The sequence below is a fragment of the Pogoniulus pusillus genome, chromosome 32 (assembly GCF_015220805.1).
Source record: "Pogoniulus pusillus isolate bPogPus1 chromosome 32, bPogPus1.pri, whole genome shotgun sequence".
Taxonomy (NCBI): Eukaryota; Metazoa; Chordata; class Aves; order Piciformes; family Lybiidae; genus Pogoniulus; species Pogoniulus pusillus.
The window spans coordinates 5,063,547-5,081,517 of NC_087295.1; the positions used below are offsets into that span (position 1 = coordinate 5,063,547).

Sequence of the window (17,971 nt, forward strand, 5' to 3'; positions counted from 1 at the left end):
ACTTCATAATGATTTCAGTTTAAACCACTATACATGTGTTAAGTGTCCTAAGAAGTCTACAGTACTTTGAAAGGTTGTAACCAGTTTTGTTCAGCTTGCACGTTTTAATGAGCAAGAAGTATGTGTCAGTGTCTGTGAATTCCCAAGATACAGGTACAGTTTCTGAAGTCGGCTGAGCTGTAGAGTTTAACTTGAAGGGGTTTAAATAACAATTTTCAGACCACCAGTGTAATAACCTTCATAGCAGCAGAACTATTTTTGTTGTTTGCCCAAGGCCAGTTGATTTCTCTCCTTATTTTAAGGCTGTGAAATCCAAAAGCTTAACACTTCACTGTACAGAAAGTACCTTAGTTTTTGTTAAGTCTTACAATTGTGCACCCACAAAAGAGTGTTTTGTCACAGTTCAGCCAAGTACAGAAGACATCTCTATACTCAAGCATAAAAATATCTTTCTTCTGCTGGGAAGGAAATTTTTCAACCTCTAACTTGAACACAAATCTAGCTGAGGAGGTAGATTTTTTTTTTCTTCAATTTTCAATGTAGTTTTATCTTCCCAAAAGGGAAATTTAAGTAGCTCATCCTGATGAGCTTAATTTTGAATAGGATGTGTATTGTTTAGTTCCTAAGACAGTATTTTAGTATTTAAGATGTCTGTCAAAAGATTCTCCCTGGTCTTTAATATATTATGAAAGAATCATAGAATACTAGACTGAAAGTGACCTCAAGGATCATCTGATCCAGCCTTTCCTGGCATAAACAATCTGATTTAGCTTCCTATTTCTACTGTAATTTTTGAGGCATTTCTTTTAAGGATATTTATATGGATTTTTCCACTTTATGGTATAAATTTACTTACCCTGGTGTGAGTAATATGAAAAGAGATCTGATTTCCTCAGTGATGTAGGCATGCAGCAGTGTGTGTCAGCTCCTGCATGCTGGATCAGTGCTGTGAAGTCCACTTCTGTGGACTGGTTTCTGCAGCTGTGAGATATGGTCACAGTTTGGGATCATCTTCTTTCACAGACAGTAGCAGAATGTGGCCTTGTGCCAAGCTACATCAACCACAGGAGGGTATGAAGTTCCATCCCTTCCTCTGCAGCAACTATTTCCAGGCTTGTACCTGTATCAAAAACACTCATGAAGCAATATTTCTCCAAGTAATTTTGGATCTTAACAATACTTCTGCTTCTGCATCCAGCTGTGTGCTGGAGCTGAGGTGCCTGTCTGTTACAAAGGTAGCATTTACAGCTTAAGTACCCATTTTTTCATCAGAGGAACAGAAACCCCATGGGCCACACTGGTACAGAGCATTCACAGATTTAACCACACATCTTGAAGAAAACACCCATAAAATGACTGAGATACTAAAAATGCCATTTAAACAGAGGTTCCTCTTTGTCATGCCTTGCTTTACCTCTTGTCCTCCTTCTTGGTCTGACTGCTGAGGTTACTATAAATAGACTTAATATTCTTGCTGGATACAGGCTTTTCAGCACCATTTGTATTTGGATTCAACCTTATTTGTTGAACCCAATGGAGAACATCTTTTTGGAGAGACAAAAGTACTCCTGAGCTTCAAACACCTGCTGATCTAAGATGCATTGTGGCTTTTTTCCTTCCTTGGATGTGTAATTTCACGCTTTGATACCTGCCATGGCAGGAGAATTTTGTTCTGTTCCACAAATGTTTTATGTAAAGGAACTGACCAGCTTTCATGGTTTTGCAATATTTAGCAATGCAGATATTTACAATGATTTTTTTTTTTGCTGAAGAATGGTAGCAGCTTTTTTTTTGTTTTATGGAGGAAGTGGTAGGGGTTTTTAAGCCTTCAAGGAATATGTAAAATCAACTTAGTGCTAAACCTTAAAAGGGTAAACAAAGAGAAAGATTTACTGAACAAATTGAGGTTGCGCCAGCCATCACAGTAAGCATTTCTTTTCTTGATGAAACTGCATGGAATATCTAATTATCAAACTTCTCCAGAAGTGGGCTAACATTTCAATGTACTTTTGTATCAAAATGCAATGAAAAAGCAAGACAGATTTCTTTTTTTTTCCTCTTTTGTTTTGGTGGTTTTTTTTCCTGCTTGGCTGCAAAACACTGCCTTTCTCTGCCTCTGAATCCCTTACTGCTTTCTTCTTTGTTTGTAAGTTCAGCATACGTCAGTGTTGTTTCCTCTTTTGCCCCATCCTACCCTCTTTCCATCTTCTTCTGCCTTTTAGGTGTTCAGTATGTTTTTGGAGACGCTTGTGGACTTCATCCAGGTCCATAAAGAAGATCTGCAGGACTGGCTGTTCGTATTGCTGACACAGCTGCTGAAAAAAATGGGTGCTGATTTGCTTGGGTCTGTACAAGCAAAAGTTCAGAAGGCACTCGATGTCACCAGGTACTGAGTTCCAAGAAGCAGCAAGACTCAAACAATCCAGACTCTCAGCCTGCTTCCAGGTTGTGGTTTTGTTTCTAGTATGAGTTTTGTGGCAAAGTGCAGAGCTGGTAAGAGATCATGGAACTTGTAACCCTGACTGCTTAAGCATTTTGGTTCCCTAAATGGCTCTGAGATCAAAGAGTTTGAGTCCCCTAGTACTGATTCCAAAATTTTCACCTAAGCCATGGTGCAGTGTTTGTGTTTGAACTTAATTTGATATAAAAATGCTCTTGCAATATTCAATTCTCAGTGTCCACAGGCTTTTAAGGAGTTACAGCACTAGTGAGTTTATTTTCTGTCTTCCCTTTGCTTTTCCCAGAACTTCACTAGTAGCCTGCTTCCAAAATGATCTTAATGTGATTTTTGGTGAGCACCAAAGCTGCCCGTCCCTGGACAGTTTTATTTCCAATGGAAGCTAGAGTAGAGCTGGACAATCTGGCATCTCCTCATCCTCCATTCTCTGAAGTAAAGGGCAGTGTAAATGATCTAAGCCTCTGCTGAATCTGTGTGGCAGATGTGCCGTGAAGTCTGGGGAAGAGCATGTTCATTGTTGCAGGGAGAGGGAGTATAATATGTTGCATTTCTTTTCTCATTGATGCAGCAGAGCCCTCAAGGCTTATATGCAGATGAGGAACAGCAAAGGGACAGCCCAGAGTGAAACAGGAGGGTTCAGAGAAGTGGGCAGAGAGATGTGGTATATACCTTTAGCAGTGGTACAGCATGGGAATTTAAGGATTGCCTTGATTTAAAGTCAGAGTGCTACCATATCATTCCTTATTACTTGCATTATCTGTTCGAGCTATAATTGCTTCAAAGCAGGAATTACCTCCAGTTTGTCCTTGATGTGCTAGGTGAATGTTCCTGAAAGTCAGATACATCAACAAAACTGGTGGATATTTTTTTTTCTGTCAGAAGGACTAAAGCTTTTCTTTACTGAGACAAGGGAGGGCTTATTTAGTGCCCTTGTTGAGACAACAGGTACTAAAGGAAAATTTCATGTAGTCTAACACAATCGAATTTGTTTGTTTTTCAGGGAGTCTTTTCCAAATGACCTCCAATTCAGTATTTTAATGAGATTTACTGTTGACCAGACCCAAACACCTAGTCTGAAGGTAAGAATTTTCAAGCTTGCAGTGCAACCCAAAATTTTCATTGGTAGACATTTGCTTGTTTTAATATTTTCATTTTATTTGTTTGTTTCTGTTTGTTTGTTGGTTTGGTTTGTTGGGTGTTTGTTTGGGTTTTTTTTAATTAAAAGGTTCAAAAAAAAAGAAAGGTTTTCAATTGGTGGATTTTGTTTTTGTAAACTTTCAGACAGTCAAGCCAGCACTACAGGACCAGCTTCGCTCTTTTTGGAGCTCAAAGGTTTTTGTCTGAGTTATTGTCTTTATTCTTAACCCTATTGCAAACTCTTACAGCGTTTCCAATAATTTTTATTTGAATGCATTTGTATGCTGCTACTAACCCCTGCGAGAAACTTGAAGCATGCAGATGATCAGTTTTAAAACATTCCACTAGTGTAAAAGTGTTTGCTGCAAGAGAGATCTAATAAACCCATGGCACAGTAAAAAATGAGCAACAAAAACGTGGCCGCCTAACATCCAAGCTGGTTATGCAAACTCACTCTATCAAGTCTCCTCTAATGTTATGTTTGTGATTTCCCAAGTGTGTTTCATAGTTTTGTTTGGTTGGGTTTTTTTTTTTTCTTGTGTTCAACCTGGTAGGTCATGAATTTCTTTGAATTGTCTTATGAACTTCAGTTTCTGTATTAAAAGTCATCTCCCTTCTTGGCACATGAACTTAGGAAAGCAGTGTGTTGCTTTGTAATTGCACACATTTTTGCTTGAGAGTCTAAAATCTATAAACCTGGCAGCATGGCTGAGAAGTAAAAATGTGTTCTTTAGTACATTCTCAGTTCCAAAGAGTTAATTTTAGGATAAATGCATCAAATCCTAAGAAGTGATGTGAATGGGGAAATAACAAGCATATAGTAACTGGTGTTTCCTGCTCTATCCTGCACAAGATAGTTTGACACAGTACAAGAATAAGACTTTCCCCAAGTTATGTTGAACCTGAAGTCACATGAATGTGCCTTTTTTGTCTACAATACAGTAAAACTTATTTTTTTAAGCTTTTGAGGACAGTTGATGTGTTGACCACTGTTGCTTCCTAGAGCTGTGGTAAAAGGGGACTGCTGTCATTTCTTGAAGACAGCAAATGAGGTAGTGAAAATCAGTTTGTTGTTTAAGTCCTTAGAGCAAATTTGGTTTTGTTTTACTTGACTTCTCAGGAAGGTGAATTTGCAAGTGGAGATGTTCTTCTATTCAATACAGTAGTACAGCTGCTTACATACAGACTCATGTTCTGTTTCACAGTGGAGAGTGTAGATTTGGAGTAAGATACAGACTCCTACTGGGATGAGTTCAAGGCTATTCACTGTGCTACCTAGAAGGAATTAAGAACTCAGAAATATTCATTGGGAAGACATTCTGAAAGTAATTGCTGATATTTTAGATAGACTTCTGAAATCAAGGTGTTGGTAAAAACTGTTGTGGTAGGGGAACACCTATTAGTTTGAAATAAGGGTATTTAAATTGGATTTTTGGGGTAGTAAAAAATCCAAGTGTTTAAGAGAAGATAAGTTTATTTTTTTTCAGAATGAAGTGGTGTCTACCTCTCTTCCATCTTCATGAGGTCAATTACAACTTCAGGATCCAGACAGTAAAGTTGCTATCTATTTATCCACACTTGCGAATGTTTGGTCTAAATCTCATCCTCAGTGCACCCAGATGCCTGACATCAATTGGTAGTCCTAGGGCACTGCTCTCATTATTGAAGTCTTCGGCTTTTGTTCTATAAAGTATTGCTTTGCTGCATGGAGTAGCTTTGGGCTAGGTACAGTGAGGAACAGCGTTCATTGTGACAAGAAAAATCAGAGGCAGGCATCCTTTAAACATGGTCAGATATGAGAAGAGATCACAGAATCACATAATTATTGAGGCTGGAATAGACCTCTGAGATCATCTAGTCCAGCCTGTGACCTAACACCACCACATGGACTAGACTATGTCACCTAAGCACCATAATAAGTGATAGCTTCATGGAATGATTCCCTTTTGCATGTGACTTGTCCTGGTTTCTGGCCATAGAGGTGGATTTGGATAGGCAGCCAGTAAAAGCATCTGACACAGAGATCCAGGGACAGCCCCAGTGTATTTTCCTGTATCTCTCTGACTTGCTTTTGCTGTTATTTTACATGTAGGTGTGGTGAACTGCTGAAACACAGTTTAGAGGTTTCATCTATTTTGATTAAATGGATGGACATAGGAGTCCAGTTTTTCAGATGGGATATAATCTATTGAGTTTACTCTTGCAGAACATGTACTTTCCAAAGGACGGGTGTTGTACTGAAATGCATCTCCAATCATAACTTCTAGTTTTCTTGGGTGGACCATCAAATGGCTTCCACTCAATGAAGAATTGATTTCAGCATTGTGACCCAAATTTATTCCAGGTTTCTGAATCTTCTTTCCTTTGAAAACACCAGTTTGTACACAGTTTGCTGCAGTAGATCAGAAGATTCTAATTCCATATCAAAATTTCTGAATTGAAAAAAACAAACAATGAGATGAAGATAAAGAATCAGAGAGATGAGACACCACTTCAGAATTCATCTCTGGTGTATAGTTGAGTCATTTGGTTAAATAATGGCAGAGGCAGTTCCTAAGCATCCAGTAACAAGGACAGGCAGCTGGGATGTGGCAATCTGACAGCCTCTTTACCCAATTGTATTAAGTCTGACCACGGTAGAGTCAAGGCTCCTGCATCCTTATGAGATCAACTTTTTTCTGGTTTAAGTATAAATCTATTTCTTTACATTCCTCTCTTCTTTTTTCTTGTTGTTATTTTCTCATGTCTTGTCCTCATGCCACAACTGGAACTCTGTAAATCTCTAAGTCTTCTGTAGAAATTATTTTCCATACCTTTTTAGCATTTAGTTGAGAAATTCTTGTGGTTGATCCCCAGAGACAGTGACTGTTCATCTCTGGTGTTGAATTAAAGAATGCTGAGGGTTAACTACGTAGTGGGGAACTTACAGAATCTGATTATTGGTTCATCAGATGATGATCATGTTTCATTTCAGCTCTTCAAAAAAGTTCTTAGTAATTCTTAATTCTTTATAATCCAGATTACTTGTAATTACTTTTGTTGTTAAATAGAAGGGTTTGCAATATACAGTGATTTCTGTATCTTTTAACTGCTACCAGTGAAATCTGAGAATTCTCTTCTTATTTGAATGTCTGTGGAATAGGAAATGTGTTATCCATTTGTAAATTGATTGGTTAAATGAAGTTTTGCATCAATATATCAATGCCAAAAAGATGTTCAGTTGGAGTAGAGGAAAAATAAGTAGAATGTTGTTTTGGGGGGAAAATGAACACACTGTGAGCACATTTGCTCTGACAGCACACCGTTTTTATTGTCCACCTGACCCTCTTTCTCTTTGCAGGTCAAAGTTGCAATCCTTAAATACATAGAGACTCTTGTACAACAAATGGACCCAGGAGATTTTGTAAATTCCAGTGAAACTAGGTTAGCAGTGTCTCGAATCATCACCTGGACCACAGAACCCAAGAGCTCAGATGTTAGAAAGGTATGGTCGTTAGCCTGTGCTTTAAATTGCAGCACATTCCAAGTGAGAGAGTGATTTGCCACTGGAATAGGCTGCCCAGGGAGGTGGTGGAGTCACCATCCCTGGAAGTGTTCAAAAAAATACTGGGTGAGGCATTTAGTGCCATGGTCTAGTTGATTGGATAGGGTGGGGTGATAGGCTGCACTGGATGAGCTTGAAGGTCTCTTCCGACCTGGTTGATTCTATGATTCTATTTTGCCAAATCAGAGAAGCTAATATTTCTTCCTTAAACAATAAGAACTGGTTTTCTTCAAAAATAAACTTTTTTAATAGATAAGAAGTACTTTTACATCCTTCTCAGCAAATACATAGTATTTTCCTGTATGAAGTATCAGAAGTGACAGAGTAAAACTTTGCCTAATATTACATATTTAAGGATACTTTCATAAAATGTAAAAGTAGCACATAAAGAAACTCTTCAAGAGGGTTGTATTTTCATGTGTGTTAATATGTTTCAGAGTGCAAGGAATAACTTAGCTTCAAGTACTGTCTTATTAAAGTCTGTTCAGTGGGCATTTTCTATGCAGTTTTACTTCAGAGGTCATCCCTCTGTGATTCTAATAGTGCATTGGTAACAGGAATGGTAAGTTTGGTAGCAAGCTCAGTTCAATCTCTGTTGGATCTTCAGTCCTCTGTTTAAACAAAAGCTAGGCAAATACATGTTGATGCTTAGACAAAAGACACTGTGCTTTAATAAAGTATGAAAGTTTTGTTGTAATGCTGCCTTTGCATTGCAAAACTGCCCTATTTGCAGAGCTGTTGTGAGAAGTAGTTACTTGAGATCTGGGTTAGACAGACCAGAGGTACAGAGTAATCATGAGAAATGTAGAAATTCAGTCTTTGGAAGGGGTTCTAAATGGTCTTTGCCATTACAGACAGCATAAATATTTTCATGTTGATAGAGCAGGGTTCTATGTTGCTCTGATTATTGGCAGCCATGCTGTCTTAGCTGCTATTATCAACGTGCTAACTGGGTGCTAAACATGTCTTTTTGTATTATGGCTCGTAAGTGCAAGCATCTTTGACACAGAGAAGTGAATCCTGTGTTCCTTTGCTTCTGTTTATTTCTGCAGTTTGAGGAGCTGCAACAATTGAACTTTTTAGGTTCCTTTGCTTTTTTTCTTTTTCAATGAAGTTTTGAATGTAGGCAACTTTATTGTTTAAAGTTTGTAGTCTGAAGAGAACAAAGTAAAAATAGCTTCCATTACTACTTTAACATCTGTCATGTTTTCAGTATGCAATAGAAAGTTTATATTGCAACTGGAATTTCTCTTTCGTTCCTTACATAACTTCATGAGTACAAGAAAGAAGCAATAGGTTATATTCTGTGGACCTTTCTTGCCTGGTACCATGTTCTAGTGTTATGTGTAAGACCATAAAAAAGGAGAATTGAAGCAGCACTATCTTCTTAATCAGTAAAGTTTTAGTACTAAGCCACGTGGCAAACTGTCTTATCTGATGCTCCATAGCTCTAATAAACATTTTTATGTCAATAAGTAACTGAATCATGGAAAGATTTGCTAGTGAGCTAAATCACCTGGAACACTTGAATTACATCAAGTTTTCTCATTTTATTTTTCCTTTCCATAACACAACTATTAGAGGCAGCTGCCAAGAGGCCTTTAGTAACAAAATTGCACTGGGATGTAGTCAAAAGAATTATTCTGATGATGTAAAATATTTTGTTCTCTTAACAGGGTTTCCAGACTGCTATCCTTGAGCTTGTAGCATGCAGCATGTATTTGTTTAAGAGTTGTTGGCAAGTGTGTTTCTGTGTAATTGGGTCAGGGGTTGTTCTTTGGTTTTGTTGGGTTTATTTTAGTAAAAATATTTCCAGTAGTAGGTATTATGAAAAACCCTTTTCTGATCAGTCTGAAGTTGGGCACTCCGTTAGTGCAGTTCATTGATGTGGGACTTCTTTCTGTAAGGTAAAATTCTGTGTTTGAGAACTTAGATTTCTTCCAAGGTTAGAATTCTTTTGGTAATCATCAGAATGTTCTTAAACTTCTTCTAAGAACAAAACAATCCAAAACATAAGACTTGTAAAGATGGAATGTGCTGGAGCATGTCCAAAGAAGGGCCATGAGGATGATCAAAGGGCTGGAGCACCTCTGCTATGGAGACAGACTGAGAGAGTTTGGGCTGTTAAGTCTGAAGAGAAGGCTCTGAGGAGACTTTATTGTGGCCTTGCAGTATCTGAAGGGGGCCTAGAGGAAAGCTGGGGAGGGACTTTATAGGGTGTCAGATAGTTACAGGACTAGAGGAAATGGAGCAAAACTAGAGGTGGGTAGATTCAGGATTGGATGTTAGGAAAAAGTCTGCCAGTGGTGAGACACTGGACACATTGCCCAGGGAGGTGGTGGAAGCGTCATCCCTGGAGGTGTTTAGGACCAGGCTGGGTGTGGCTCAGAGCAGCCTGATCTAGTGTGAGGTATCCCTGCCTATGGTAGGGGGGTTGGAACCAGATGATCTTTGAGGTCCCTTTCAGCCCCAGTAGTTATATAATTCTATGTTATCTGTATGACTGGATTAAAATCAGGACATGTTATGCTAAGAAGAAAAGGAACCTCCAAATAAAATGCTGCCTTTTTATTTTGGTGAAGGCTGAAAAAAAAAAAGCAACAGATGATCTGATAGTTGAAAATATGATGTAAATACCAGTTTTGATACTACAAGTTGTCCTTCATTTTGGGCAGATGTGATGGTATTGGTTTGTTTCCTGAGGTGACTTTGGATTGTCTGCTGTGTTGTTTTATGAGCATCTTAAATGCAGAGGTATGGAATGGAGACAGTGTAGTTCCTAAGCCTTTGCTTAGTTGCTGGATTTGTTTTGGTGTTCCTTTGTGTCAGTTTCTGTTCAATGACTAGCTGTCATGGTTTTTAAAGAGCTCATAGAATGAGACTCTCTCAAATGAGTTAGAGAGCAAACAGAATTATATTTGGAAAGAGAATGCAAAACAAATACAAAATCCATAGCGACCCCCTTGAATTTTCCCCCAACCCAAAGCTAAATCTGTAATCCTCAGTGCTCCAATCCTCTGCCATCCAAAGGCTCAAATGTAAAGCTTCTGGAGGCCTCACAACAGGCATGTTTGTCCCAATAAAGTAGGTCCCACCAGACACATCAGGGTGGAGGGAGAGGAAAGGAGGACGAGCTGGCCTCACCGTGAGCTTATTAAAGAGGTAGCTGAATTGTGGGATTGAATAACAATTTTTAACCCAGTGGTTCCCAATCTAGGATCTTAGCCATAAGGTAAAAATAAGGGAGGAGAAACACTGAAGACAGGTTGCATAGGGCATTGGAAGTGCTGAAGGGAAGACTGTTGGAGGGAGAAGGGAACAAAAGTTCAAGAGAACAGGCAGTCACAGGTGTGCGAAGATAAATTGTGGCTAAAGTGCTAGGATTTTTGGCATTGAACTTCACACTGTGGTGTGTGCTGGTATGTGTGCTCCTGCCTTGGCCTTCCACTTCTAATTAAAAAATGCTACAGTTCATTGCCCTGGAAGCAAAAGTGGGGGAATAAATGTCTAAAAGAATTTTCAAAACTACTGGCTTGAAGTATATTGCTGCTTAAGGAGGCTGTCTGTCATTCTGCCTAGCATGAAGCACTGGTTCTCTCCAGTGCATGGCAGACCTTGATGGTGAGCTCTGTAACCTAGATGTACTTGGTTAATCTTACAATCAGAGTTTTGTAATGCAAAGGAACTATTAATTGTGGAGAACTTAATCTCTAGCCTTTCATTGTACTTGTTAGTTTAGATCATTAGACTATCCAGTGAATGTTCAGCCAACTCAGCAGACATTACCAAGTCATGTATGGAACATTGCTTTACTAGAGGGAACCAAACCATTGTGCAACTTACTGTGTTACTTTGTCAAGAAAGAGCTCGTTTTTAATTAGATAAAAAATATGTAGTAAAACATGGTGTAGGGTGAGGATGATGTTGATGAACTGTTAAAATGGACATCTACATCCAGTAGGCTGTAAACTCCAATCTTTAAATTTTCTTCTTTGTAATATGTAGACAGCTCAATGATTTCTCATTCTGTTTGCCTATCTTTTAAAATGATAAAGCAAGCAGGGTGGGAAGAGGGAAGAAGGTTAATTAACTAGTTTGGCCATATGGTAAGTTACAAAGAATATTAAATGCCTTGATCGTGACTCAAAATCAAGACTATGTCATTCAAATTAAGGTATCTGCTTGCTTGGGTTTTGTTTTTTTGGGGGTCTTGCTCATTTGTTTGTTTTTTTCAATTTCTAAAGTGATAACTGTTCCTTTTCCATGCTAGTGTTGATTATCCATCTGTAATTACCACTTCCAGGAGAAGGAGTTGCAGGCTTGTTCGTGCCTGCTGTGTTCCTTTCAGATCTGTTCAGTGTGCCAAACTCCTTAAAAGCCATTTTGCAGATTCCTTCAGTACTTGTTTTATTAAGTAGTGGTCTGTGCTTAGGGGTGTAAGGAGCACATTTTTGCCAGACTGGTTGTTAAAATGATAGTGTAATTCATTGTTGTGTGCCTGGATTTATCAATATCTGACCTTCAGCTTCCCAACAGATGCAAATTGCTTTTGTTCACATCTGTTAACATCCTTATTCAAGCTTAATCAGACTTCAGTTGCATTTTATGACTACCACTTATTATAGCATTGCTTGCTGACAAAATTACTTCAGAAACTTTGTCTTCAATGTGTTTTCTTCTTTTAGGCTGCACAGTCAGTTCTGATTTCCCTTTTTGAACTCAACACTCCAGAGTTTACAATGCTGTTGGGTGCTTTACCAAAAACATTTCAGGATGGAGCCACAAAGCTTCTCCATAATCATCTCCGGAATACAGGCAACAGTGGTCAGGTATCTACACCTCTTATGGTTGCTGAAGTTGTTGGTGTTTGGAACTCAAACTGACATTCAGTAGTTATTTGTGAGACAGAGAAGGTTAGTTGTGGAGGGGGAACCCAAATCAAATGTAGAATTCTGTCCTAGTAGCAGATAGCACTTCTTGGAATGACTTCTCTTTTTCCACCAGAGAATGGTAATTTCTGTGTTGCTTCCAAGTGACTCAGTAAGTTTGAATGTACTTTTTAAGAGTAGTTTATCTTCAGACATTTCAAAGTTATACCTGATTGAAGTTACTAGTAATTGGCTAGCCAGTCCAAGAGATTAAGTGGAAGCTCTTTGAATGCTTCTGGGCAGTAGAAAATTAATGCAGTAGTAGTCAAAAGGGAAGCTGAAGTGCTACTGGAGTATATCTTCTCACCTCTCCTCCCCCAGGGATCAATGGGAAGTCCTCTAACAAGACCTACTCCACGTTCCCCAGCAAGTTGGTCAAGTCCTCTCACTTCCCCAACCAATACATCACAGAACACTTTGTCACCAAGGTAATGTAGAGTGGTGTTGCTACAGTTCTGTATCTGAGGCTTCATCACGTCTTACCCAAAGTTCTAACCCCAAAAGCAAAAGCCTGGAGTGAATTCTGAGTACCAGATGCTGAAAAAAGAATCCCCCCCTCCTTCCAGCTGCTCCCCAGTAATTTCCTTGTCAGTGGCAGCACACCTACTAAGATGTACTGTAACAGAGGTCTGTTATGAGGAGAGCCACTTTTCTTCCTTGTTTCCAAAACAAAAATACTAAAGATTTTATTAATACCTCTTGACTTTCTATAGCTCCATGATAATGTTAATTAAAATGATGGGGTCACAAAATAAATTCTTCTGAATTCCTATGTCTTTCTCTGTGGCCCACAGTGCATTTGACTATGACACTGAAAATATGAATTCTGAAGACATTTACAGCTCTCTGCGTGGAGTTAGTGAAGCCATTCAGAATTTCAGTTTTCGTAGTCAGGAGGATATGAATGAGCCTGTAAAACGAGAGTCCAAAAAAGATGATGGTGACTCGGTGAGTATTTCAACACAGGGCATCTTGGCATCAGCAAACCAAGCCAGTGACTGATTTATTGCACAAAGCAAAACACCTTTTTCAGTAAGGTTATATGCTATGACTTCTGAAATGGGATATTTCTCCTAATTACTTCAGAGCTGTGGAAAAATACCACCTTTTTTTTTTTTTGGAACCACACTTTGGAATTGAAACACTTCTATGTAAAACTACTTCTATGTTTAAGCTGCTAGCAATTAAAAAAATGGATTATCTTGAAAATCAACTGGAGTTCAATTTTTGAGAGGTCTGCAGCTTAATAGTTATGCTTTTCCAAAGTTCTCTTTTTATTCTGTACAAAACCTGTGGGGTTATCAGTGCTACATGCAGTAGTTTAAACTTCTCTTTGTATGGAAGTGTTGAGTTTGCCAATTACCCTTTTAAACATGGTTTTAATTACTTAGCATCAAACTGCTGAGGTATAAAAAGTACCCAAAAAAAAAAAGAGGTGTACACAGTCTGAAGTAACTCATGAAATAGCAACAGTTGGCAGTGTTTTAAGGAAAGGAAAGTTTAAGGAACTGTTTCTAAGATGCCTTACGTGAAGGCTAGTTGGAAATGCTTGCTCTGTAGACTTCTTGCCATTTGTGGTTTTGTTTTGTATAGATGAGTTGATGATGTGTTCAGTTGAAAAACACAAGGATGTGTTTCATAGGCTCTCATGATACTTCTTTTCCTGTAGATTTGCAGTGCTTCTGGCATAGTTGACCTACGAGCAGGAAGCGGCGTGGGCGATACAGGCCGGACAGCTCTTGATAACAAAACCTCCTTACTCAACACGATGCCTCCCCACTCCTCCCCGCGTTCGCGAGATTATAACCCTTACAATTATTCCGATGGCATCAGCTCGTTTAATAAGTCTGCTCTGAAAGAAGCCATGTTTGATGATGATGCAGAGCAGTTTCCTGATGGTAAGCTTCGAAGTGCGTTTTGTGTATGTAAGGGACTGGAAATGAATATAAGGCTCAAGATCACTGGGAAAATCATTTGGGGTTATAGTTTGTTGTATGGATGAGGCACTTGGTGCCATGGTCTAGTTGACTGGATAGGGCTGGGGGATAGGTTGGACTGGATGAGCTTGGAGGTCTCTTCCAACCTGCTTGATTCTATGGGAGTTTGGCACTTGGCCCTCTGGGGTGAAATAAGGGGCTCTGAACTCTGGAGATGCTCTGTTGGTTCTTAGGAGCCTGGGGACTCCCTGATGGTGAAGGTGGCAGAAACACCTGAAGGCAGGGGCAGGGTTTGAAGCCCTGGATACTGGCACATTTAAAAGCCCTGGAGATTGCTTTAGGCACATGTTTTACTGACCAGTCAGGGCAGGTGGCAACTGCTTGATGGCAAGGTGTGAAATTGTAGAAGACTGCTTAGAAGATTGCTTGGCAGACTGCCTGATGGGGGTGGAGAGAGAGGCAGGTAGCTGCTGTCTTGCCTGACCATCACCACTCAACTGCCATGGTATTTATTTGCAGTCAGCCAAATAAACCCTTTTAGGTACTTGACTCTGAGTCTTAATTCTGTCCCTAGAATGTAAAGTTAGTCACATTAAAGGTCCAGCTAGGCATAAATCAGGAGTGAAGCTCAGCCACACTCAGCACCAGCTGGAATGCCAAGGGGGTTTAACTTCTGCCATGTTACCCACTGTTGGACCATGACAGTGTGCTAGAAAAGGTGGTGAGATTTTTCCATGTTATAGTTTAGGTTCTGAATTTAACCTTAGCAATACATGTATCACCACTGCCACTTGATTGTGAGAAGGTTTTTACAAATGCCTGCATGTAGTGTTAGTTTATTTGTTAGTTATAGGTTGGACTTCATAATCTTGAAGGTCAGAATCCTGTGAATCTGTGATACTGCCTTTTGAGTGACATGGTTATGTTACCTGCTATTTGTAGAAATTGAGAGTAAAAATGAAATGAGTACTGAAGGATATTGTATACTTCTGGTAGCACATTCTGTAGCAGCATTGCCAATATAAATTTACTTGAAAGTAATGTTTACACTGAGAAAGTAAAACTGGATCAAGCCAGTGTGGAAGTTAGGTGAAAGGGTAAGTATTTTTATGGTAATGTATTTGTATTTGAAACATGACATTGGCATTTTCTATTGACTAAACATTCTCTTTTAGAAAAACCCAAAACAAAACAAACCAGCTTGAACCAGGGAAGTTATTCATGTAGCCCTTAAAAATCTTGGATCTTGGGCTGCTGTTTTGTAAGCTTTCAACCTTCATTTTAGGATTTCTCAGTGTATCTTGGGAAGATGGAAAAGTGTCATTGTTGTCATTATTTTAAAGCATAGTAGGTGGCTTTCCTAGTCTGGTATTCTTTGTTGTTTCATTTGCAGGTGTAGATCAAAATCAGATTTTAAGTAAAGAAATTTCTTAATAGCAGGGGACAAATGAACATCCTCCTTTCTGGCTGTTTTGCTTCTGTCATCCAGCAAAGATGTGTTACAGAAAACATTGTTTTCATCAGAAGTAAAATCCAGAGCCATTTCATGGTGACAGCTGTCAGGAATCTGTGAAACTAACAACTTTGGTTTGCTTCCATTTCAATTACCTTATTCCAAGCACTGTTCTTCTGCATATCTTTTCCACCCTATTTACACACAGCCTAGATATTGCTGTGGAACTATGGCTTACTGTGGGAATTTGAGCTACATTTCTAGCTCAGACATAAAAAAATTGGCAACACAGGAACGTAAAAGTGGAAGAGTATTGGAGTCTGAGTGGAGAGGTGAACATTCCAGGCATAGGCCATAAAATGGCAACAATAGCTAAGTTAATATCATTTCATTGGAGCATCAAAAGCTTTATATCTGAAAGTAGAGCTTGTATCTTTCCCTTTTGCTGCTTCTGCTGCACCCACTGCTATCTTCTCTTGCTGCTGTTATGGCTGCTGCTTGGTTGCTTCTTTAAGGTTATTGTATTCTGTAGTAGTTAATTCTCCTTACACTATTATATTTACCTTAAACTGCACCAAAAAATACAATTTCTTTTTTTTTTTGGACTTCCCTAATTTTTAGTTGTAGTGAATTTACTCTACTGGGGGAGGGATCAGCTCTAAAGAATTCTGTAATGCTAACAAAGACAAATTTATCATGTTGGATAGAAGGGTTGTATGGGAAAGGTGGCATTTTGTATACAGATCAACCTTGAAAGGATCACTTTGGGTATTGTGAGCATAAAAACTTCTGTGTTAAACTAGCTTGCTGGTTTTTTTTCCACTAGCCTCCTAAGAGGGTTTGAGTGATTGTAAGCTTGTTCAGCAGTGTTGGCTGCACTGAAAATGTAGCAGCCAAATTGCAGGTTTTGCAGACCACTTTGGCATTCAAAATAAAAAAACCCAGCAAACCAACTAAAGAAAAACCCAAAAGCATGGTAGGAAGCACAGCAGCCATCCTAGAAAATAGCCCCCACTTGTACAGCAGGCATTAGTACTTCTTTGCCCTGACCTGAGAACTGTGTTTGTGTATTTCTTTATGACAGAGCCTGCCATGGACCATTCTGATCTGGTTGCAGAGTTACTGAAAGAGTTATCCAACCACAATGAGAGAGTTGAGGAAAGAAAGGCTGCCCTGTATGAGCTCATGAAGTTAACTCAGGAAGAGTCTTTTGGTGTTTGGGATGAGCACTTCAAAACAATATTACTTTTGCTGCTTGAAACACTTGGAGATAAAGAGGTAAAGTCAGATGAATCCAGTTAAGAATGTCAACAAAGCACATGGTTTACTTTCATTTCATTTGTAGTCTGTGTGGCTTATAGGAAAGACACTTGGAAGGCAAAACCAGCTTTGTAAAGGCAAGAATGTCATGAAGTCTGAATGCCCTGATGGCGAAAAGAGTGTTCTTGTCTTCTCAAGTGTTTTTGTCAATTCCCACATGATAGATTAGACGTTTTTCACCAGGATCTGAGGCTTGTCTGTTGATAGCCCCTGGTAGCATCTAGACTATCAAAACATGTGGCAAAGCATTTAAAACCAGTAATGCCTGTCGTGAAGAGACTGAGTGCTGTGTAATTGCCCTCTATAAGGGTCAGAGTGCTGGGAACTACTGAAGATCCAAATGACAGTAACACTTAGTTTTGATATAACTCCTGGGTGGCGTAAGTAACTCAGGTTAGCATATGCTTATGATATGCTACCCGAATTACCTGCAAAAAGACAGATTGAGAAGAGTGAGGAAGTAGAGATGTCTTTTCAGCTTTACTTGTTTGCAGTATGAATCCATTGTTGATATGCATGAAGTACAATCTGGTATTCTTCCATTATCAAAGGCACTTGTAGTTGCTGAGTGGTGTTAAAATGTCTGTCTGTATGAAGAGACGTAACTAATTTGTTTTAATATTAAATCTGTAGCATGCAATTAGAGCTTTGGCATTAAAAGTTCTAAGAGAAATCCTAAGAAACCAGCCAGCAAGGTTCAAGAATTATGCAGAGCTCACAATCATGAAGACATTAGAAGCTCATAAGGATCCTCATAAGGAGGTTAGTAAACAGTTACTTTATTTCTTTGATGCTATGACAAATTACTGCAAAGTGAAACAGTTGTCCAAAACATGTGTGAGAAGTCAGTCAGATCTTAATGTGTGTCTTGTTCACATCTCTCCTTTTCTGTTACCATGTTATTTGGTCTCTTGACTTCCTGTAAATGAGAGGAGAGGGGATGGAGAGAGTTACAGAGGCCTTTTTACTTCATTGACATGCAAACTGGGTTTTGTACAGCAGCTTATCTCAGTAGATGGCAGATGGCTCAGCTGCATGTTAGGAAAATCAGATGTGAAATTTTCTGTTCCCACGTTGTATCCTGAGCTTCTGTACCTGGTAACTTCCTACCTGATTACTTTGGTCCTGTGTATTCTTCATGCTTAAAATACTCTCATGTCATAGTCTATTTCAAACTGAGAGGGGAGGAAAACC

General features: G+C 39.0%; 1 protein-coding gene across 42 annotated transcripts in view; it reads left to right on the forward strand.

Moving 5' to 3' along the window:
- CLASP2 (cytoplasmic linker associated protein 2) overlaps positions 1–17,971 on the forward strand; it is a 140,701-nt gene that overhangs the window by 116,331 nt on the left and 6,399 nt on the right. For 21 of the 42 annotated variants that reach the window (XM_064169636.1, XM_064169639.1, XM_064169649.1 and 18 more), the window contains 9 exons: positions 2,223–2,386; positions 3,459–3,537; positions 6,936–7,079; positions 11,825–11,968; positions 12,389–12,495; positions 12,862–13,015; positions 13,737–13,965; positions 16,542–16,735; positions 17,411–17,539. In XM_064169636.1, coding sequence (XP_064025706.1) covers positions 2,223–2,386; positions 3,459–3,537; positions 6,936–7,079; positions 11,825–11,968; positions 12,389–12,495; positions 12,862–13,015; positions 13,737–13,965; positions 16,542–16,735; positions 17,411–17,539 — 1,344 coding nt within the window. Of the gene's footprint in view, positions 1–2,222; positions 2,387–3,458; positions 3,538–3,739; positions 3,791–6,935; positions 7,080–11,824; positions 11,969–12,388; positions 12,496–12,861; positions 13,016–13,736; positions 13,966–16,541; positions 16,736–17,410; positions 17,540–17,971 lie in introns of all 42 variants that reach the window. The other 21 variants (XM_064169628.1, XM_064169629.1, XM_064169632.1 and 18 more) reach the window with 2 other exon arrangements.